We start from the raw sequence: 24,803 nt of genomic DNA on the forward strand, positions 1-24,803 counted from the left end.
TTATTTAAAATTTTCTTAATTTAATTGACTATACTTTAGTAATCCCTGAAGGGAAATAAAAAAATTAAGAATAAAGAAATTAATTAATTAAGAAATTAAAGTCACTCAAAGCCGTATGAGTCGATACAGACCCCCCCCCCCGGTCCCGGTCTGATCCGGTCTGAACTCCGGCCTCCTTTAAACGCTGCTCGGATCAGGAGTCACGCTGCTGCCATCCTGGATCCAGACAGGGTTCCGTTAGCCGGCAGGTGAGGTGGATGTGAAGTGAAGGCGTGTGTCACTCCTGCTGCCCCCCCCCCCGACACCCTCCGACACCCCCCGACACACACACAGGAAGTAAGAACGGCGGTTCTAGTTCCTCGTGACACGCAGGAACCCGCCGACACGCCACCAAGAAAACAGATTTAGTTTAGTCGGAACAAGTTTCATCAAACGTCCTGAAGCTGATTTAAAGTTTCATCCTTTAACTCGTGGTAAAACAACACTTCTGTTACGATTTTTGTAATCTTATATTTTAGCGATTTAAAAGCGTATGGATCCTCAGGGGTAATAATATAGAGTGAATGCTAGCTTTCTGATCTGTCCTTGCGGTCGTCTGTCGGAGTCGGGGGGGTCAAAGGTCAATCAAAGAACACCATGTCAAACAACAAAAGCTTTTTTTTTATTACTTCCTGTATCACTTTTCTCAGGTAACATCGGCAGGCAGTTGGTTTTTTCGGCAGAACGACACGGTTTTGAGTTCTAGAGTGAAGCTGTACGCGGAAAAATAAGTCATACTGTGTACAAAAATACAACCTCCAAAGTACAAATGCTGCAAAGTACAAAGCAAAGAGCCGGAGAGAGCCGTCGGGCGTCGGCCTCCTTCAGGGCGTGGCACTTTGAAAGACTCCAACAGTCACGCCTGAAGTCTTCAGAAAACAAGCAGGAATGCGAGTAAGTCAAAAAGAACATTTATCGTTACAAATACCCTCAAAATCCGACGTCATGTACGATGTATTTATCTATTTATTTGTACACTAGGCGGTTTTGAATGATGGAAATTATACAACATGTGCAAAATACCTCAGAACGCGTTCGTTCTTTTTTTTGTGCATTGATTAAATCAATATATCTGTAGTCCTATCTGTACCTAGAATTTAATTGGCTGGAAAAGCCGGTGAACTGTAAACATTCACCAGCAGACAGTCGATCAATAACCCAGGAACAGATTGATCACTGCGCCTTTGTTACTTTAAAAGTACTCGAGTACTATTTGAGAAAATCGCAGGACCCCATTCCATCGATAGAATCTGATATGGTTCAGTCGATCAGCATTTTAGATTCAATTTTACATTAAAAAAAAACAACAACAAAAAGACAAGAAAAAAGTCCCACAAGTGTCACAAACAGCTCTCGGACACTCATGCAACAGGAAGTGTGCACACGACTGGTAGGACTGTCCTTAAATCTCTCGTGCGACGGCAAACAAACAGTGTCATGCATTTTTAAAAAAATTTTTTTACGACAATCAATAATCATTCGTAATCTTTTAGTTGACGGCGCGGATCAAAACGCGATGAGGATGACTGGTCTTGTCTACCGTCTTGAAGGAAGGTGGTAGACTCCAGATATGTCAGCTTCACTAGCAGCTACCTCACTCACTGTCCATCATGCATCGGGGTTACGCCATCGCAAAAAACACGCTAAGAAGACATCAATAGCAGCGAAACATGAATAAATAAATAAATAAATACATCAGATCACAAACCTCATTCATCTGTGGGGTTTTTTTCCATGTGGCAAAGAGCACAACAGCAAAAAGAAAAAGACTTCTATAAAAATGAGACTTGGAACTGAAATAGCTTCGGTATTTTTGGAGCTAAAAGACACGACACACGGCAGACCGAAGCGTCGCTTCTAAACGCCTCGTCCCGGATCCGATGAGGAACTCTCTGGGGCGTCTCCATGGTCCAGGTGGTACCGACCCCACCGTACCCTGGGGTAATAAACAGGAATCACACGCCGGTCACTATCGGGACGGCCGATGATCAACTCGTGGTCGCCGTAGAATCTCACGAGGACTCAAAGGTCTGGAACCGAGTCGGATCAGTCTTTGCTCTCCGTGCGAGTCCGTCGGATGATGGAGGAGAAGAAGCTTCTGCCCTGCAGGGGTCCCATCAGCATGGGGGCCTGGTTCTTGTGGACGATCTCAATCTGGTTTAAAAGAGGCAGAAGTGTAGCGTTAGTGTGATGTGAAGGAATGCTAAAGTAGTCCCTGTCCGAGTCCCAGGGAGCAGATTTCCCCTTCAGCCCAACTATAGTAGAACCTCGTTGTTACGGAAACGATGATAAAGAATGAAAAGAAACGCAAAAGTCACGAGAACACACGAGCTACGGCTTTACTCCACGAGAACGAGATCCGGTCTCACTGATGTTGTATCCATCCACCAACACGCGGTAAAGAAAGAGATCCGGTCTCACTGATGTCGTATCCATCCACCAACACGTGGTAAAGAACGAGATCCGGTCTCACTGATGTTGTATCCATCCACCAACACGTGGTAAAGAACGAGATCCGGTCTCACTGATGTCGTATCCATCCACCAACACGCGGTAAACAACGACATCCGGTCTCACTGATGTCGTATCCATCCACCAACACGTGGTAAAGAACGAGATCCGGTCTCACTGATGTCGTATCCATCCACCAACACGCGGTAAAGAACGAGATCCGGTCTCACTGACATCAAAAGAAAGACAACTCGTATCTCAAATAACTCGTACGTTGAGCAGCTTGTATCTCGAGGTTCTACTTTATCTCCTAACAGGAAACAACTAACAGGAAGTGACTTTTTGTCAGGTGTCTTTTTGTCAAATAGGGCTCTTTGTCTTATGAGTGTAGTTTCAAGGATCCTAATGGGACCGACTTTCAGGACCCCCAGGGGTTGGTGTCTCTGAAAACGAACGCTAACATTCATTACGACGCGTTGGGGTAACGTTAGCTTTAACATCTATGATATCCTGTTTCCCAACAATAAAACCATTTCTGAGGGAGACTGGAATTGTAGAACAACAGAACGGCGAACTGCGGTCACATAGTTCATTATACTGTCGAGTCTAAGTGCAGTCATAAAGACGGGAAATGTGACCATCTGCATTAAAGGGGCTGCATTCCCTTCACAGAGAATCGCTCCATTGGTGGACCAATTAGCAGACTTCTGTCATCACGACTCTAATATGGATTCTTTTTGTACAAGATCTGAAAGAATACCTGAAATACATGCACTGAATGACGAACAAGATACATGACGGAACGTTAAGCGTTTCTATGCAGGTGTGGTTGCACAGTAGTAGGGCTCTTATAAATAAGAAATTATTACAACAGATTAATTATGGATGTAATCTTGTTTACATTCAAAATTCAAACTGAAAAAACCTCAGAAAAGTACAAAGACATGAGATTTAAGACTGAACAAAGCGTCGTTTCACATGTTTCACGCGAGGGAATGCAACAAAATCGATCAGAAAAAGACAAAAACATTAAGAAATGTCTATTTAATTATTATCAAAGAGATTTAAATAAAAGACACGTGTCGCTGTTAAATGCAGAGAAACTGACACACATTTGCATACCTGTTAATAATTTGTAGGTTAACATTCCCACAACTGTGACACTTTTATGAGCATTTAACAGGTCGACTGATTGAAATTCACTCCCGGTGCGCCGCCGGAGCGAGTCGTCGCTGCACGATTATGTATCGTCAGATCCTAACTTTGCTCCGTCAACACAGGAGAGCCCTTCAAGGCACTCGTTTTTTCGTGCGCTGTGTTCTTAAGCTTTGCCTGAGCGATCCATATGTAAATCTCAGCGGCACTCCATCTGCAGCGGCGTCGTAATTAAAGCTAAACACAACCGTAATCAACACCAGCCGAGGAGTTTCCTTTTGAAAAATGAACAACTTTAAGCGAAGGAAAACACTTGTCGGAGTGTGACGCCAAGACGATAAGCAAATTAGACCGAGCTTAACGTGCGACGTTTAGTGCACAAAATCAAATAAACCTTATTGTCTCCAGTACAGCATAGTGCGATTGTCTTGTCATTAACTTAAACGGGGCTTCACCTTCCATCGTGTGTGTTCGGAAAAACAACTACAGTCGTAAATCGAGATACGAGTTAAATGAGATATGAGTCGTTTGACATATGAGCGGAAATCCGAGATATAAACCGTGCTTCAGGACGTCACCGCTAGTCGGTGGATGGATACATCAGTGAGACAGTATCTCGTTCTTTACCACGTGTTGGTGGATGGATACATCAGTGAGACAGTATCTCGTTCTTTACCACGTGTTGGTGGATGGATACAACTTCAGGGAGAACGGATCTCATTGTGGTTGGTGGAGTAAAGACGTAGCTCATGTGGTCTCGTGACTTCGCGTTTGTTTTCATTGTTTATTATTGTTTACGTAACTTATATGTAATTAATTACATACAGGTAAAGTCTGCATGTGTATTGGTTGATAAAAAAAATTTTTTTTCATATTTTAAGGAATTTGGGGCTTTTTTTACAGGCTGGAACAGCTCCGGTTCTCTGGGACCACCTGGATGGGCCCAACGGATCCGATGATGGACTTACTGTGCAGGGAGTCTGCATCCAAGGTTCCCCATCAATCTGCATCGGGAGGGATTTACTGGTTCTGGGATCAAAACACAAGTCAAGATAAAGTCAGACTTATTTCATTAATTCGAATGTAAAAACGCTGCCTGTCTAGGTTTGGGTACGTTTTTGGTTTTGTATCTAAAAATGTTGAGGAAAGTGAAAAACGTCATCTTTTCGACGCAATCTTTAATCAATTCCAGTGAGTTTACACTTTAGCTTGTTAGCAATCGTTAGCATCAGCTCATGTGGTCAAGTGTAAGAAAATATAGAGACTACAACTAGATGTACGAAAAGTGGTGACAGGAAGTGAGCGCCGACCTGATGGTGACGGAGGAGCACTGCGCCAGGCGCCTCCCTGCGCTCTTCAGCCCCGTGTAGATTTGCCCCATCTCCATTGCCCCCTCCAGCCCGACCACCTCCAGCAGCTGGTCCGACAAATCTGCCAACAAAACGTAGAAAAATTAGCTGCTGCTAATCGTCGGTTTGATTTCCTGGATCGTTCAAGAGAAGAGCGACACGTTTCAGGTAGGAGGACAAACTTGAGGTAAACTTCTTCACCTCGCGCCGTCAGCATCTGAAATATTTATCATTCAGTTATAGAAAAAAAAATGTGAGGAGAACAACAAGCTACCGACAGAAGAGCTATTAATTAGATTGCACCGGCAATGCAAAGCAATCTTGTGATAATATAATTATTAATTTCTGCTCTGTTTTGCAGTTATGAGCATTGATTTTGTCGCTGCTGGAGGCGCAGCGTCACGCCGGGCCCATCTGTTCCAGCAGCCCGACTCTCCATCGACTCGTCCCTCCGCAAATTAGGAAGCGGCTGCTGCGCTGCTGGGAGCACGCCGGCTCTAATTGAAACCAGGACCCATTTTTAGGCGCTCGGTGCGTGCCTGAGAGTCGGCTCGCCGCCGCCGCGGCTCCGCCGCTGTCGTGTTCATCTACCCGTTTCCTGGAGGAGTGGCGCGGCTAATGCCGCCGTTGTTCCGAGGTGTTGTTGTTGCTGCCGTGATGCGGCGACCGGCTGTCACCATGGTGATGGACAGGTGTCCGCCCCGATCTCCAGTGCTTTCCAGGGTTTGGAGTGGAGGTTGACCTCCTGACCCCGGGGCTTTAAAGCTGCCCCACCCCCATTGTGACTCTTGCGTCGAGGCGAAAGCCACGCACGGGCCCGCGCCGACGCTTGTGACAGACAGCGTCGCCATGGCAACACGGATACCTTTAGTCTGATGGTCGGACAAAGACCAGCGCTCCGTTTGACCCACATGTTGGGATGTTAACACAGAATATATGTTTGTTTTTGTTTACTAGTTGAGATTACCTTATATGGAGCTGCAGGACTGCTGCCTTAGTTTAGCTAATCTTACTTTAGCAGAGTGCCTCTGCAAGATAAATGAATCTGCCCACCAAACCCGCTGCAGCTCAGTGGTTATCACACGTACTTGTTTTACCCGTCTCACCTGTAATAACACAAATTGTTGTTTTAATACCTCAGTCTGTATTTCCCAAAATGATGTCGCTGACGCACAACAAACGCGAGGGTGGAAAATTATTTTGGTGCAAATCAATTGCAGAGATGTGATTTGAGTGAAAGTCAGCGATCTATTTGTGACTTTTCAATTTTATTTTGAATCAACAGCCATCATTTCTTCCAAATTAAATACATGGAGCAATAATCTAAAGTGAACTCGTCCAAATATAGACAAAAGCCATCATATTTACCAGCCAGGGACAAACTGGGAGACGAATGAAGTCAACAACATGAGGAGCAACAGGGTGAACCCCAAGAAGAGCGCCGGCAGGAAAGGGGTGTGAGCAAGGCGGCCAATCCGCCAATGAAAGCTCACGTCACGGAGCATCAGTCGCGATCATCAATCTATCCACCTACGCATGGACTCCCCCCTAGCACCATCACACACCCCCCAACCCTGAAAAAACCTCAGTCCCACTCTAAATAATTCAGTCCGCAGCCATTCCCTTCCACCTGAGGGGCTTGTCTCCTGGCGTCACCAGCGGGACGATTTAACAGCTCCCGAAAGGTCATGGGGGGGTTTATCCCACAACCACCCTCCACATACACACACACACACACACACACACACACACGCACACACACACACACACACACACACACACACACACACACACACACACACACACACACACACACACACACACACAGTAATCCCTGCCAACAGTTTGATCCGTGCTTCACCACGCTCGGCGGTGCCCCTCTGGGTTAATGCACTTCTGTGTTTACCTCTAAATACACAGGTCTCTTGATCTGACAAGTTGGGCGACTCACCTTGAGGGCACCTTCCACAAGGACATGTGTTCACACGCCAACACACACATATCAATAAAACGGGCACGAGCAGATAGACGCACACAAACACACACCCCACGCTCAAACTAAGTGCCTTCCTGGGATCAGATGGTGACCTTATTTTTCAAAAACTAAACCAAACTCATTGATTTTCTGGACTCAGGGATTAATGGAGTGTTCATTGCCTCTCCTCTACTGTGCATCCTTGTATCTCCACATCACATCGTCGCAATATAATGGTAGAAGAAGAAAAAGTTACGTGACATCTGAAAGGTACGAAAAATGCTCAACTCCACTTACACAAGGAAGCTCAGCTGAATCTGAACACCCTTGAATCATTAACTCCGAGTTGTATTAGGAGATACATGGACGGACTACCAGGGGTCAGTGTCCACCAGATCCCAACATAGAGTCTATCACCAGCGGGTACAAACACAACTGGAAACACTCGCCTGAGTGGATGAAGGTCAGACATGGTGACACTAAACCAAACAAACCCAAACTTCATGCAAACAGCGAGGAGGAAAATCCAGTTTCTTGATTTTTAAAAACTTCTCATACTTGTTTCTCTAAATTTAGAAGTGACCCAACCTCCAATTTTTCTATTTTGATTCAAAGCACTACTTGCCTAGAAGTAATTCTGCTATACTGCTAACTTTTACGGAATACTTTCGTTTTTTCAGTATTCCGCCTTTACGTCTTAAATATTTCTTGTATCGTGGGTTTCTGGACTGTTCCCATCATTCCAGCAGGGACCACAGAGCAGCTGACTCATTCTGCTGTGTTCATTCAAATATTCCCATTGACGGGCTACCGTTTGATGTAAATGGATTCGGGGGTATGCCCAACACCCTCCCCCAGTCCACTCCTATTAATCCAGCCGGCGCACTGGAGCCTACACGCACCATTAATACGCAAGTGACAGTTCCAAACAGTGACATGATTGTACCACTTCTTTGGCAACAAAACCCCCTCGTGATGATTCACCTTGTCATTCATGAAATATTCATGGAGTCGAGGAAAAGTTTGGTCTAAGTTTGGTCTTTGTTCTATTCGATTGGAGCAAGGACACAGACTGTCTGTGTCAGACAATCTAAAGCACAGAATTATTGTCTGGTAGCTCAAACCCAGCAGCTACACTTGTAATTAGAGATTAGCATGCTAACATTAGCAGTCAAGAGAGACAGGTGAACTAATCAAAACTAATCAATAATCTCACATGTTGTCATTTACACCTTAACGTTACCTTGAACTGCAAACATGAGCTCTTTGGGGTCGACCACTGGGGTCCTCTTGTCTTGGCCCTTCTTGCCTCCTTTGCGGTGCCCCCGCCTCTTCTTGCTCTCACCCCAGAGGTTGGAGCCACCGTGCATGCTGGGAATGTTGAGGATGGCAATGCCTTCCAGGGAGATGCTGCTGAGGTCCAGAGTGACGCCATCACACTTTGTAAAAAAGGAGGAAGAAACAGAAGGAAAATTTGGAGAAAGTTGACTTTATTGATTAGACGTCTAAACGGAACTCTAGTGTCGCCACAATAAACAAGAAACAATGGAATTATTTCATGGAAAACCAAATTATCTTCATCTACAGGCAAAAACCCAGATAATCCAGACATAAATGAACTGATGTCAGGTTTTACGGTGCACCAGCCCGGCCTGTCATACCTGCTCTCCGGCGGTGCAGGCGGTACTTCACAGGCTCTAATTAATAAAGACCTCTACGCTGTGTGGATGGCTCAGAGAAGGGTGACGATGAACTGTATCGATAGCACCTTCATTATCACTCAATATCACACACAGCGGGGTCATGTAGGGCTAATTACCTGCGTGTTGAACGGCGCTTCGGTGAGAAGCGGGTGGGAAGGTGTGCAGATAGCCTTCACACATCAACACATTGTCTGCTTGAGTTGGAAAGTAGCACAAATTGGTGCTATTTATGGAAAAAAAATGGTTGACCGGAATATTACGAATAGAAGCCACGACTCTTTGATTCAAATATTACTAATCTGACGTTGTATTTGTTCTGTTCTGTTTTCCTATAGGGCTCCGAAAGCAAACAATTTGATTTACCTCAACCTCCAGAAAGTCGTGGAGCTTCTTACATGTGGCCGAAAAGGTCTCCGAAGTGCCGAACTCAAAGTACCACAGTTTATTCTTTGTTCTGAAAGAAACAAGACAACAGGAAGTGCAAAGGGACCAAGAAGAGAGGAAACATCGCTGTTTTCCACACATCAAAATCTGAAGCTTGTCCGGTCGCAGCGTTTCTTCTTCTGTCTGTAGTCCCCCTATATGCTTACGAACAAGAAAAGAGTACCGTGTTTGACTCCCCAGGAAACATACCTTTAATGTTTACTGCTGACCACAACCACACGTCAGCCATTAATCTCTGCATTTTGCGTAATGTGGGTCGTTAATCACGCGTGGAGGCATAATGAGGAGTCTTAAGCCGGTCGAGGAGGCATCTGAGGGGGCACATGGGGTGGCCGGTGGGTACCGATGCCTAACATTAAGGCTCGGCGAGGGGTGTAAGAGGGTAATCTACCTGCCCCCGCAATTAACAGAGGACTGGGGGGGCTGCTCCCCGGGCTTCCGACAGAACACCCTCCCATTGTTAAGGCTGATGATCAATGACCTCGCAGGGGTGAGTCACCATCTGTCCATAAACTCTGGTGGGGTAGCCAGGGTGGGCTAGTTGTATAGTCTCTCATGGAGACACGGGAATAAAGCAGTTTGTTGAAGCATTGATCAATTCATTCTACTTTTATTGTATTGTTTCTATTTTTTCTATTTAAGATATTTCATTAGATTGAAAACAGGAGAAAATTATTACAAAGTTATTAAATTATCAGTTTAGTACTTTTATTACTTATTGGCTAGTTGTTACCTATAGGCCTAATACATTTCAAAAACTGAAAATTTATTACGTTATTGGCTTTAACATCTAAATTTGCCTTTATTGACAATCAGTTATTAGAAACTAGTGATTCTGAATGCTAGGAGAAGTTCCACGGGGTCAGGTGAAGTGACGTCATCGTGATGACATCATGGTGCAGGTTCAGAGGAAACACTTTTGCGGGGTGCTAATGCTAACAGGCCCTCTGTCGAAATTGTGGGAAATCTGGAGAGATAGCGTTAGCAAGGATGAGCTTTCAGAGGCTAAACTAGCAGACTGGGCTACGTGGAAAACTAAGCTAGCATGAGGATTGCCAATCGCCTTGATTATGTTAAAGATAAGAGACTAGCATGACTTGAACTGGAGGGAGAGGCGCAGCAGAGATTAAAACAGGAAATGGAGGGCGCTGGGATGCAGCGTCACGGCGTCCTACGGATAGAAGCCTCTAAGTAACAACAGGCAACGACCCACAATTCATCAGGAGGCTTCAATGACAGAAAAAAAAAAACTACAACAGTGCTGACAAGCAGAACTGCATGCAGTAAAAAATGGGCTCCTCTTGGCTGGAATCAAAGCACCACAAGAGGGACGTATTAGTATAAGAAGAGTAACAATCACTGAATTATTGATTTCCTCATTAGGACTTTTGTCAGGACCATTTAGCTGCTTTATAAATGAGCTTTCATTAGGGTACTTGCAAGGTAGCCCAACTCCAGGTTGATTTATAATGTGCAACATGGTCAATAGAAGAAGGATGGAAGAGGGAGGTGGGAAGAGACAGGAGGCGACCGTCCCGCATGGAGAAGGTTCTGACAACAACAAATCTCTTCGTCTTGCATATCATCATCATCATCATCATCATCATGTAAACTCCGTCGGACAGTCCTACACACACAATCCCATGCCTCGACAGCTTTGCAAATAAACAAATGTAGGCGGCTACTTTGAAAACCATATTCAAAACAGGTGGTTGGTGATTAGCAGACAATGAAAGCAATGAAATCTGTACCTGCTGAGTTTACAGAGAATCACCCACCGAGGAACTCCAAAAACATCTGGCAACCCAACAAATTTAGCCAAATCAGTACCAGAACCAGTCTCTGGATGGAGACTGGGCATTCCTGTACCACAACATCTACAGAATATGAAATATCCGTGTGATTAGATGTGAGCTGATGATCCAGGAAGGCATCTCTCAATGGAAGTCACATTCTGGATGGTCTAATTCAGGTTCAGGGCAGCAGAATCAACCGGATTTGGGACGACTGGAGCTAAAAACAGGAACTAAAGGCTGCTGAAAGGAGAGACCTGGTAGGAGGTCGTATCTGATCATCCTGTCGATTCCCACCACTTAACCTAACAAGCGTATCATGGCAACAAATCACCTCATGTCCCTGTTCATTAGGTAATTAGGAGCATCCCATTGGCCGGATTGGATTGTCGTCCATTATCGGCGGACAGATGTCGAACGCCGGGCTGACGGACGGCGAGGAGCATCTCGTACCGAGACCAGCTTGGGGTGGGATTAACAGGAAGTCTGTTTTAAGGTAGATTATCAGGACTTTACTTGAAGGTAAGAGTAGTGATAGTGGACTTCCTGTGGTGCAGATTTGTTTCCAGCAAACTGTATGTAGCAGGTTGATGATTGTCAGACTGGCCACAAAGCCTCTGCTGTGATTTTAGCTGCCGAGTCGATGCAAAATGTGCTGCATGTTGACTTTAGCGGTGTGCAGGTGAGATCAGCTGTAGTTGTCACTGCTGACGCGCCCAAAAGAAAACACGGGCTCGGGTTTCCAGAGGCGCCGAGGTGTCGTTTTATTTGCAAAAACAAATCCCGAAACAAAACTGAGAGAAAGGGGACGTGAACAAACCGTGCGGTCGAGCGAAAAAACACAAAGGGTTTGTCTCTGGAAAACGAGCTGGATGTGAACAACACGCTCGTCATATTTAAGGTTTGTCAGAGGCGATAAGCTTCAGCGTGTCGCCGCTGTCCCCAGGCCACCGCACCTTCAGATGGACTCTCCGCCGGCCAAACTGAAGACGAGGCTCACAGCCATCGATTTTCCCTCCTCTGACACTTAATCTAACCCACAATGATCTATGACCTTATTTTCACACTAATTTCTTCTTGATCAGAGGTGATAAATATCGCATTGACATAACCAACTCTTTGTGCGTTGCATCAATGCACTGTTTTGTTTAACATGACAGCGCCCGGAGCGCCGCGACGCCGACTGGCAGCTTGAGAAATGACCCGCGTTGCGTCGCATTGCCTTCAGAGATACGCAGTCGTTTGAAAGATGCATTTGTTTGTGTTGCGGTGAAATGATGATGACATGCTTTTAACACCGACCACTGATAATGGAATAAATATCAACACAAACAAAAGGAGGGATGCAAACAAAGTTTCTGTGTTGTTCCGTAAAAGGTGTCGAGTTCTGAGCTAAACAGAACGTTTGAAGGCAAACGATGAAAATAACTTTATTGGTATTGCAGAAAAAGAAAACCAGTTTTAGGGATCAGTAACACATGACCAGTTTTACCCCAACCCCTACTGCTAACCCTACCCCAAACGCTAACCCTAACCCCTAACCCTAACCCCTATTGCTAACCCTAACCTTAATCCCTAACATCCATAATCCGAACGCCTCACCCTAACCCTAATGCTAACCCTTACACCAGCCCCTAACCCTAACCCCTAACCCTAACCCCTAACCCTAACCCAACCCCCAATTCAAACCCCAACCCTAACACGTCACCCTAACACTAATCCTAACCCAAACCCCTAATCCTCACACCTAACCCTTAACCTCTAACGCTAACCCCTAGTTATTACATTATTAGTCAAAAGTTATTGCATTGTCTGCTCAGGACTTTTATTACATTATGGGCTGTTATTACCTTATTGGCTTCTTTAAGGCTCCGCCTACCGTCCCCATACCAACAAACATGATGACGTCACCAGCGTCATACATGTAAACAGACCCCAACAACAAACAACACCAGACCGCCCAGTTCTCCTTTCACCAGCGCCTCGGTTGAGTTTACTGATAGTCTTTTAACGTAGATTTGCTGAATCCACACGGTGATCGTAAACACTGCCACCTACTGGCCTGACACATGTACTGCAGCGATTTCAACAAAACTGATGTTAGCATGCTAAAGCTACGCCGTTCACACTCCTCCAGTAAAACACTCGCTAGAAACTTGTTTAAAGGTGATCGTCTCAGTTCCCACCTCTGACAAGAAAAAAATAAGATTTAGCCTAGCTTAGCATACAGGATGACAATCTTATTGTTACCAACAACCAGTAATAATAAAATAGTATCACTATATGTAAGAAATATCTTATTTATTGTTTCACCTGCAGCTCTGAAGCTAAACCTTCACATTCTTGTTAGCACATCTGAGGATCACGCATGTGTGTGTGTGTGTGTGGGGGGGGGGGGGGGGGGGTACGGGGCCACAGGTGAAATCCCTCTAAATTACACACAAGTGGTCATTAATTATAGATGACGCTTTGGTCACATAAATGATTTCATCCTCAAATGAGGTCCGAGGGCGGCGGCTGCTGAGGTTTGCCACGCATGTGTGTGTGTGTGTGTGTGTGTGTGTGTGTGTGTGTGTGTGTGTGTGTGTGTGTAAATTAGAGCGCCATCACCTGTGGCCCTGTACCCAGCCCAGCAGGAAACACAGACACACACACACACACACACACACACACACACACACTGGTACGTGTGTGTTGACGGGTGAATCCAGCTTTGATGAACACACTCATTATGCTAAAGAGCGCTTCATGCCTGGGCTTCCCTGTGCCTTCAGGAAAGGTTAACTTAGGCTGGTTACACAGCCCAGCGAGGGGCTGGGGGTGGCGGGCCCAGGCATAGGTGTGTGTGTGTGTGTGTGTGTGTGTGTGTTGGGGGGGCGTGCTGACAGGGTTAGATCTCCCAGCACCAAAAATAGATCTGGGTATGCACGGCAAATATCAAGGGAACATCAAGGCGCCGCCCGTTGATGCCACGGGATAAACCAACGTGGTCGGCGAAGGCGTGGCCGTTTCTACGCTAATCACATTAGCATGCTAGCTGGAAGTGATGCAATCAGCAGATCACATCAAATGAAATCAATTCAAACAAAGAAAGGAGAAGGAAAGAATCATCAGATTAAGAGAAGAAAGCGAAAGTGAAAACTGCCTTTAGCAGGAAGAAACCTCGCGCGGATCCAGGTTTGAATTTCGATAAGGACGTCATTCTGGATTGTTTGGATGATAGAAGCCAACATGAATGGCATCAGGAGGATTTCTCTTCACCTCTTTTCCCCTCAGCATCAGAGATTAGCTATAATTACATGAGGGATCCGCAAAAAAACAAAAAAGAGGAGAAGAAGGAGTCGCGTATTTTAACGAGGCGGTCGGCGCGGGCCCTCGTCACGAGTCGACTGATTGTCTGCTTTTAATCCTCAACCTCATTATCACCTCCAGGTCCGGTAGTGGCAGTAAATGAATCTATCTGCCGACTGTCAAATCTTCACACCTTCACCCCGGTAATCACCCCAAGGTGCAAATACAGAAGACGGATAGAGCAGAGATGAAGGGGGGAGACGGAGAGGCAGAGACTGTGACCCCGTCTTCATCAACAAACCTCTTCATTTCATAATTAGGAATAAAAGCTACATGATGTTGTTTGGTAATTAAACCCGATTAAATATTCAGCTTCCTTAAGGTCAGACGTATAGATTTGCTTCATTTGGGAAGCACCGAGTCGATTAAAAACCCAATAATTCAACATTTGACATTTTTCTTTTCCCGTGTTTCTGTATTAATTTTGACTTTGAAACCTCCTCCGGAACAAAACCAAGGTTATATGTGCTATAATACATAGTAACACATGATTCTACGCAGTATTTGTAATCCAGGAGAAAGATGCTAAGCTAATCGAAGCTACATTTTTTCATCAATACAGATTTTTGCTTTATTAAAAGAACAAAATGTTTTTAGATGAAAGAGATTCTTGTAAATTGATTCTTCCTCCATCGGTTTTAATGGAAAAAAGTACTTTGAATTTTATTTAAGTAATTCAACCGGATAAACTGTAAATTATCATCCAGACAATAACAAGAATAAGTATTTATATTCCAAAAATACAGATATTAAAATATCTGTGCTACAAAATTACTCCAGTTTGAGATGAATGAAGTAAAAATCTCCCAATTTATTATAAATTTCACCCATATTACCTTATAAAGTAAACTTATTCACTTAGGGACATTGAAACATTAGATATGCATTTATTGTTGTCATTATTATTATTAATCTATTTATAATATATAATTATTATTAATGTCTTTTAATAAAAATTAAATAGATATGAATTTAATCAGGTTTAGTTTTAATAAAACATGTCAACCATTAAGTCAGGAATGTTAAAACCAATCACGATGTTCTATCTTTTGTAGTTTTTTTCTCGTTTCTTTAACAAAAATGAAGTTTTTCCTCTTTATCTTAGTATTAAATATGTCCCTCCTCTATTTTTTGGAGTTAATATTTATTTTTGAGGCAGTATCACCATCATCATTGCTCATCAGGTCTGTTGGAATGATAAAGCTTGGGCATTAAGTGAGTTAGCTGATGGCTAAATCTCGTTAGCCTCCAGCCGGAGGGAAACGACACTCTGACGAGTCGTCATGTTTTTCCAGTGGACACAAATCCTTCGGACAAATCCGACTAAACCTACGCTACCTTGAAAAACTACGATCATGCATTATTGAATCGGCGAAGATAGCGAGTAATAGAGAGATCCTAAACCCATTCCCCCTCCTGAATTATTTATTGAATTCAAATAACAGACGGAATAATTTTCTTAAAATATCTCAATCATTTTTCACAACGGCTTAAAATAGGGATAAAACAACAGAGATGCGTTCAGCGCGGCTCCACTGGGAGAACTGGCTTTGTAACCGTCGGCAACCAGAAACCAGAAACCGTCTTTTGGACCACTTTGCCGGCTCGTGTCGAGCGATAGCGGGATGTTGGCTAAATGTTGTACTTAGGCCAGGGTGAAAATATGATAATGAGGACAAATGGAATGATTATGAGGCTGCGTGTCATCAGTCTGACGGATCCATGATGTCAAACTAGCCAAGCAAATTCAATTAGGCCTGCAATTACTCCCCGGCGCTAGTGGAGACGTATCGGAGACGTTAAATATTGATGGAAACATGGATGAGCATTTGTTCCTCTGCAAAGGTGAACGCATCCTCGAGGTAATCACACACGCTAAACATGGAGCCCGTCCATCCGTCACGGCGCAGACACACAGGCGCGCTGACGGCGCTGGTTAACGTCCAGCTTGGTTAAAAGTAAAAAAGAGATGAGGACTTTTATTTTGTAAAGATTCAACAGAAATCGTCCTGTCGTTTTAGAGTTTAATTTTTTCGGAGCCGGACTGAAAGATTCCGTCAGCAGTTTCTCCTGGTAACCACACCCGACCCTGGTGGACACGCCCAAAGGCATATAACCCCGCCCTCTGACCACACCCACCTGTCTCTACCTTCCAATCATAAAAAAAACCCCAATCAAACCAGTGTTAATGTCCGGTTTTTGTAATCAGGTCAGGTTCGGTTTATTTGCAGCTCCGATAATCCTGAATTACTTGAACTAGAAGAAGTAGAACCTGAAAACAGATCCGGACTTACCTGCTGTTGAACTTCTCTGGGTGTTTCTCCCTCATGACGTGGAAACGATGGGCGATGGAGGCGTCCTGGAAGACAGAGACACATCTTTAGGTCAAGAACTGTAGAACGGTTTCAGAACCAACCAGCTGTGTTCTATTTTCCAGACTTTGAAAATAACGATTTGACGGTTGTCGAATCACATTTTCTTTCCATTTACACTCTGCTCACTCGGAGAGAGGCTAACACCTGGAAGAACTCCCGCGGAAACACAGATGCAGCCCCAAAACCACCGAGCCTCTTCCTTGTTAACTTTCCTGACTTCTCCGGCGGCGGCGGTTGCACCCCGGCGTCCCTTGTGTACACATCAATAAAATAAAGAAGCTGTGTGCAGGAGGCGGCGGCGCGCACCCGCCCGAGATGGAGCGGTATTGACGGAAAGCTTGATGAACAGCACGCTGTCTCCACACAGGCTAATTAATTAAACACATATCGCGAGTAATCACAGCTCCCAGCGAACCCAACAGGATGCTGCAGACGCCCTGGCAACCGGATTGTTTTCTCCTCCAAACCTCTACGCTCCCTTTTCTGTTCATGTCAAGTCTTTCTCTTGGTTGGAAGGGGTAAAAAAAAAAAATCCTCATTTGGAGACGATAGAGTTCATGTTACATATGCTAGGGTGGTGTTAGCGATGGAGAAGCCGCGCCGGATTTAACACCATAACCGTGAGGTCTGCGATCTGACGTGTGAATGTACAGAATGAGGATTACAGTAATCCCTCGCTTATCACGTGACTATCTACTAAAAATCCGCGATGTAGTGAAGCAGGGCATCTTGAAGTGTGAATACACGAGTGGTTACTGTAAATCTGGCTATTCAGATTTAACCAGATTTAATAAGTTGGACTTAACGCGGATGGATATCTAACTTTAAAACTAAACACATGTGGTCGATCAGGTCAAGACAGGAAGCGAAGAACCTCAGGAACAGATTGTAAATAAACTTCCCGGGGATTAATAACACCCAAATTTCCTTTAATTTCCACTTCTAAGTCGGTGTCGGCGGAAAATCGCTGCCAAAGCCTTTGTGAAAAACACCAAACTCCTGACAAACATTCCCAAGTCTCTCTGAAAGCATCTCAAGAAACAGTCGGAGAAAGTTTGCGTAAACTTTTTTGGGCTTGTTCCTCTCGCCGCTTCCACTGAAGCAATCTGTTTTGACCTGCTCCGTTTTTGACTGGCACTATTGAAACAGCCCGAACCGGGAGGACCCCCTGCCGGCTCTCTGTACCGACGTTTAGGAGAAGCTAAAAAAGAGAGAGAAGGAGGGGGAGGGGAAAAACAAAAATCAATGGCGCGCCTCTTGATGTCTCTTCAAGAAGCTGTTCGCCGAAGACCAAAAGAATTCCTGGCGATCCCTGCAGACTCACCTCACGCTTCCAACGCTAGCCAGACCGGCGAGATGATAGATATATCTGAGGGAGTGTAACTTGATTTTCTTACAAACAGGACAATAGCTGCAGACAAGAGCGCTGAAGCGAGGGCAGGTTGTCTCCCCTTTGGTTTGGGGTCTATTATCTGAGATCTGTACAAGTGGAGCAACAGCAAACAGCGATTTCCAGCTTCCAGGAGTGGTTCGAGCCCTTTGTCGCTCCACACGAACAGCAATGAGCAACATCGCGACGAGAGCAACCATGAAATTATATGCAGGTGTAGATTTAAAAAAATAACAGATGTCCAAAATTACTTCAAATCCTTTCTGTCCAATGTGCTTTGGAGCATGTGTTTATGTTCCGCGATCTCGTAAAGCAAAACGTTGTACTTTGTTCGCAGGATTACACGTAATTCAAAAGAAAACTTTATGGGATTAAAATAAAATCCCACTTAATTCAGGTTGGTATACAGAAAGACACACGTAAACTTCATCTTATGTCATATATGTATATACGGGTAAACCGCGTCTTACATTGGAGACGTGACGTAAGTTGAAAAACGATGTAAGTTGAAAAACGATGTAAGTTGAATGAACTCCAGACTAAACTGTAGATGACCATTCCCAGTTCTGTACTGAACTTTATTTATAAATGCATTTTCAATCATATTTGGTTAAAATGAATCATTTTTTGCTGACGATTAAATGTTACTTTTTAATATCATACAGAAAAAAACGTCTCCGTCTCGTATTCAGCTGCTTCTTCCTCGTCATGGGTCAAGGGGGTTGCTACAGGCAAACAACATGACATTTTATGTTTTAATTCTGATTTATTGTACAGTAACATGATGTTATTTGCGTTCAACGGTTTAATAGTGATTTTATGATTCCAGTACTTGTGGAAAACAGACGTAAAGTCGAGGAAAATTACATAAACTTGATTTTTATTTTACTTGTTTCTTGAAAACCGACGCATAATCAACGCATAAGACGACGTAAACCGATATTTACCTGTAATAAACTTCCGTTAATCTATTTCGCACTCGTCTAGTCTCGTAAGCCCCTCCTCCTTCGTCTGATCATTTTTTGTCTTTACCGTATATTTTAACCAAACTGGAGATGGAACAACGCGACTTCGACACGCCGTCGGCCATCTTTAGGCCTCGCCCTCCTGGTGGCGGTGTCGGCGGGACGTTGTTCCTCCCCCCTCAGCTGCCCTCAAATAATTACCAATGTAAAAATCTGGCACCCAAATTAATACAGGACATGTGTAATGTCCCCTCATAGCTCAAAGTTTAGTCCAATTACGGGCGGCCCCAGCAGTTTGATGTTCCCTTCATGGTGGGGGGAGAGTAATAGCCCTGACAGGAGTGCCGGGGTCATTAGGGCGAGCGACTGCATTATGGTTGTGGAGCGCGCTCAGTGATTAGCTCCGCTTCTTGCCCCCCCCCAGCCCTGATTGAGATCATTACACTTCACGTCACTTCCACATCCACATGGGGGAGGGAGGGGGGGCGCCATTAATCCTCAATCCGACTTGAGCCGTGGCGTCAGGTTGGGGCTGCGAGAATTTAAAATCAAAGAAGAATCACCTGGAATCTCAAAAAAAAGCGACGCGGCGCTGAGAAAGTTGGGGGGGGGCTGCCGACACTAATGATGTCATCATCCATCTGAGGGCGTTCTGTTAATGACCTCATATTGACGGCGGCGCCTCCACTGCTGATCTGTTGATTTCCAGCGTGTCATTACAGAAACAATCCGCTCTTCATCCGCGTAATCTCTGAGCTAATTATCAGCTCCGCTTCTCGCTTCATCTTTATTCTAATTCCTTCTTTTGTTCAACGGGAAGCAAAAAAAATATTATTTTATCACACTCAGATCCATAGAGAGCTCAAAGTCTTTTTAATCCCCCCCCCAACAAATATCTTAATTTGGCTTCGCCGTGCGCTAATCCGGGTAAAGGCACTAAAGCAATGGATGACTTTATGAACCAGACAGGTCAAAGATGTTTTATCTAGATGAGTTTGGTTTGATAAAAGCCAATCAATGGATCAATGGGTTTGATTCAAGCATCAAATGCTTCTTTCTAAGAGTTTCGTTCAATTTCAAAGTAAAACAGGAAGTAATAGCAGTTAATTCAAAAAACATGAAGACATTTTCTACTATTTATTTAGTCTGCAGATCCTTACTTTTGTTTTCCGCAGAAATGTTTCAATAAAAATCATTAATTTCTAAGTTTGTTTCCACATCTTTCCCTTTATTTAATTTGCTTTTTTGTCACTCACTCCATTTGCATTAAATTACTAGAAACTAGAATAATATATATTTGAGATTTCCTAGAATTATAGAATTCTAACAATTCTAATTTTCAATTTTAATTTTTAATTTTTTAAATTTTATATACTTATTATGATCTCTGAAGGGAAATTAAGACAGCAGACTCTGTCTTAATTGAATGCAATAAATTCTAGATATTTCAGTTTAACAGCACAATTTTTTAAAATTGTTCGGCTGATTTATTTAATGAAATAAAAGTTGATTTTGACTTAACAAAAGTCGGGTTTTTGGGTCTCAGCATAAGATTTAAAGGCTTAGCACGATTTTTAAATTAAAAAAAATTCAAGTTTCCAAGAAATGCTTTTACTATCTCCTGTGAACAAACCGACCAAAGACAAAATCAAACTTTATTGACAGTAACAATGTCGACAACTTCCGGTCACAAAGACGGAACTAAACCCGCATCAAAAACCCGGATTGAAACAAAAGACGAGGACGCGTGTTTACATGTTCCTGACATTTACGCAGAAAAATTAAAACCCCTTAAACATCACAGCTAACGTTGAGACTCATTCCAGCCTGGGGGGCATCGCCATATGTTCATCAGTGGATAACAGCCCCTGTTCTCTGTCACAATGTTAACAAGACCCGTCCTCTAATATCCTCCAGCATCGTCATTAGGGGCCCGGGCTGGAGGTGTTATTCAACTAACATTTGTGGGGCCATGCATCACTTACGTCCCTGCACCGGTCTGCACCAATCACGCGCCACCGAGCGGCTCCCTCCTCTACCACCTGCAAATGTCAATTACCATATTTCCCCCTGACATTTATCAGTAATGGCTAACATGAGCGATGTGAAATAAGTGTCATTATGGTAAAGATGGACAGGCGGGTGGGACGGCGGTCTAACTCTACGCCGACGACAACACGGTTTGTTTATCAATCAGAGAGGCTGGAGGTTTGAGCACATCTCAATAAAGACCTAAACAGAACGCCATTCACACAAATAAATGGACTGATTACGCCGGTCCTGCAGGTATTGTGCATCATTTTTGATAATTTCCTAGCATTTTCTTCCATACGGTAACAAGAACCCCCCCCACAGAGGCGATTTAATCATGTCTGCGGCTTCTGGTTAAGCTGTTTACTGCCACCTTAGCTGTTCTGATGACGCTCTTCGCCACCGTGATTAACTTCGATGTGGAGGAGCGTTAAAAAGGCGTCGCATTCCTTTGATGCTGCGTTCAAAGCCGGGCGTGTTTTCTCATTGGACCGTGAAGGTTGAGCTCTCACATCCCAAAATTTGAAGGCTTCTCAGGGCGACTTCCTGCCTCGAGCGAGTGAAGGAGAGAATCTTGGGGAAACGGACCGTGAGATAATCTTACTGTATGTTTCGGCGTAGTGACAGCAGTGATGCTGGTACAGTATCGGTCCGTTGTGGTGAAAACTGAGATAGACCATTTTCCGAACCTCGACTATGCTGGATGCCCTGTCTGCCACGAACCTCTACCTTTACCCAGGCTTGGGACCGGACTACAGTCTCTACTGACTTGTGCCCCCATTGGGTGAAGATGCCGAGGATTGAACATACAGGCAAAGCTACATCCCCAAATTAAAATATATTATTTAAGACATGGTAGCTACCTTGTTTCGGCGTAGTGACAGCAGTGATGCTACTACAGTATTGGTCTGTTGTGGTGAAAACCAAGCTAGACCATTTTCCGAACCTCGACTACGATCACAACCGAGATCATCTAAGCAATGAACTCCCTTCGTAGGGTGGCTCCGCCCCAGAGAACCCTAGCTCCTCCTCTTCAAAATGACCCAGTTGAGGTGGTTTGGGAGCCTGGGTAAGTTACCACCAGGGCATTTCCCCATGGAGTTTCTGGGTACATCCAACCAGGAGGAGATGCTGGTTTAGACCTGGAGCCCGTCGCAGAGTTTACATATCTCATCTGACCACCAGAGGGAGCTGGAGACACAATGCTACTGAGAAAGAATCTCAGAATCACCCTCTCGACCCTCCACAAAATAATAAACAGAGGTTGAAGGATGGATGGATGGAAATCTTCAACCTTGATGTCTTTGGAGTGATTTCCAAAAGAATGTGAAAGATATGCTCGTATGTAGCAAAAATGTTGGCATCACCACTAGCATCACCATTAGCATTCCCATTCAGGCTTCACATTTGACGGACTAGAAGTGTGGGGTATCTTCAGAGATATAATTTGCTTTTGCTCTTGAGTCCGACTTGTCATTTTTGTGGTTTAAACATTTCCAGAAACATATTTTTGCTGCAGGTACAAACCAAATTGGCTTCTATTCCATTATGTTTTCGGGAGTCAGATTTGACAGTTTTAAAAATTAGTTTTGGGTAGCATCTTGTTTAGCTTAGCATCGCACAATCAATCACTTCACATTTAAAAATGAAGTTTATCAACAAACCAAAAAAAAACCTGTTTCTTTCATTGCTAAGCCGTCCCGTGAACTCACCACCCCGATGGAGAAGTAGTTGTTGACGATGCTGTAAGGCACCGGGTCGCCTCGCTCGTCCTTGTCTGCGGGTGTGACATCGATCTTCCAGCGATCCAGCATCACCTCCGAACTGTTCTCGATGTCCCGCGTTATCTTCAGGAGACTCTCGCCCTCGTAACCTCGGGAAGAAACAGCGAGTTGTTAAAACGGGTCGAGAACAGCTTGTGCTACTTGGCTGCCGCTCCTGGTGCGATAGCACCTCCACTTCCTGCTGGTTTATTGATTTATAGAGCTCTGATTGGCTGTTCGGACTGCTTTAACAATGAGGTCTGGAATGTAAAAATAATCGTGGGTCATCTGTTGAATGTCGGACAAAACAAGATTAGAAACAAGATAAAATTTTCTGCTTAATTTTGATTTTTTTTCTCGTAATAATCATTGATTGGACAATTTTCTCTCCCTAAGACGACATATTTGAAATGTGGAGCTCTAACGGACGTTTACACATCGTCTGATGGTTTAATGTTGGATAATCTGGATTCAATATGAATGCATTGTGTGTCGGTTTGCAGGTAGTACCTCCTCCCCAACGCAGACACCTCGCCAGGTCGTTGCCCGTGCCAAGGGGAAGTATGCACACCGGCGGGTTCCTGTCCAGTTTGGCTTTATCTGGAACAAGCAACCAATCACAGAAAGCCTCTGTTCTGCCATCTATTTCAGGAAACATTATTACCTCCCTTTGCTGTGATTTGATTTGACTCCCGTATAATTAAGTCTTTACATTCAAATCATTAAGCACAAAAACAAATGCAATTTTGCTGAAAAGGAAATAGAATATTTAAGCATCGCTGTTTGACCAGTCGGCGTCACTAAACACACCAGCGGGTCAGTAATGTGTGGATAACAGCTGGAGAGACCAAACTGATGGTGTCTGAATGTTCTGAAGTGTTTGGATTCCTTGCGTACCGATGAAATCCAGGATCCAGCCCACCGTCCCGTCGCCTCCGCAGGTCAACACTCTGAAATCAGGAACGTCTCTGAAGAAGTTCAGCCTGGAGGAACAAACACAGACTCGTCTTCATGGTCACATGAAAATCAAACCAATGACGTCTGTCACCTCATTGGTTGACATGATTGTTCTATTTGTTATGGCTACTTTAGTTTAACCTTTTCCAATAAAGCAACTTAAAAATGAAATAGGAAAATGCATATATAGTATATATACTGTACATATATACAGTATATTTATATATGTATATATACTGTATATACTGTATAATTATCTAAATATATCTATATATATGTGTATATATATACTGTATATGTGTGTGTGTGTGTGTGTGTGTGTGTGTGTGTGTGTGTGTATATATATATATATATATATATATTTAATCTATCAGGATAATTTTGAATCTTTTACTGTGGAAGTGATTAAAACGTCACGTATATTTCCTGTAATCTCTAAAAAGTGATTTTAAATTATAGAAATGTTAATAGAAATCACAATTTGTGAGCACATATGGTGTTTCTTGACAACAAAATAAAATGTCCACATGTTTGAGACCCTGCTTCACCACAAACCCCCTCTAATCCCACAAACTAACACATGTCACATCGACCATCACTCATTGGCCGAGCTGGCCTGCCTGTTCCAGGCCTAATCGGATCATGACGGGCAATGTTCAGTCCAACTTCTTCCGTTCCTTCACAATAACAAAGCCCTAACTGAATGAGCCAGCCTCCGAGCCTCGCATGGCGGCTAAATGATTCGCTCAATTACTCTCCAACGGGGAGCGCAAACCACATTAGACGCAAAACAGACGGCCGCAAACATGAAAGGCAAGTTTGGGGATATTTAAATACCAAGAAACAAACACTTAATTTGCCGTAATCGGATTAGCCGGGCAGCTAATTGACAGGAGTGCGTGCTGCTGCCTCGGCCTGCAGTGTCCACCTCGCTAACGTGCGCCGCGGCGTGCACACTTGACGATACGTTAACCAGGTTACGGTCAGGTGAGGTAACCTGGGAAGTTGCTGGATGGAGGTGACGCCCGAGGCCACATGCAAGAACCAAAAAAAGTTGCGTTG

At 44.1% G+C, this 24,803-nt stretch overlaps 1 protein-coding gene across 3 annotated transcripts in view; it reads right to left on the bottom strand.

Annotated features, from left to right (window-relative positions):
* Window positions 1-675: 675 nt before the first annotated feature.
* The window catches only part of dgkb (diacylglycerol kinase, beta), a 42,223-nt gene continuing 18,095 nt past the window's right edge, over window positions 676-24,803 (bottom strand). For all 3 annotated transcript variants that reach the window (XM_068323911.1, XM_068323910.1, XM_068323912.1), the window contains 9 exons: window positions 23,682-23,767; window positions 23,295-23,384; window positions 22,734-22,894; window positions 16,555-16,619; window positions 9,036-9,126; window positions 8,213-8,408; window positions 4,956-5,076; window positions 4,614-4,674; window positions 676-2,193 (listed from right to left, as the gene is read on the bottom strand). In XM_068323911.1, the coding sequence (XP_068180012.1) occupies window positions 2,086-2,193; window positions 4,614-4,674; window positions 4,956-5,076; window positions 8,213-8,408; window positions 9,036-9,126; window positions 16,555-16,619; window positions 22,734-22,894; window positions 23,295-23,384; window positions 23,682-23,767 (979 nt within the window). In that variant the 3' untranslated portion in view covers window positions 676-2,085. The remainder of the gene's footprint in view (window positions 2,194-4,613; window positions 4,675-4,955; window positions 5,077-8,212; window positions 8,409-9,035; window positions 9,127-16,554; window positions 16,620-22,733; window positions 22,895-23,294; window positions 23,385-23,681; window positions 23,768-24,803) is intronic.

Source organism: Antennarius striatus, chromosome 9 (genome assembly GCF_040054535.1).
Source record: "Antennarius striatus isolate MH-2024 chromosome 9, ASM4005453v1, whole genome shotgun sequence".
NCBI classification, from domain to species: Eukaryota; Metazoa; Chordata; class Actinopteri; order Lophiiformes; family Antennariidae; genus Antennarius; species Antennarius striatus.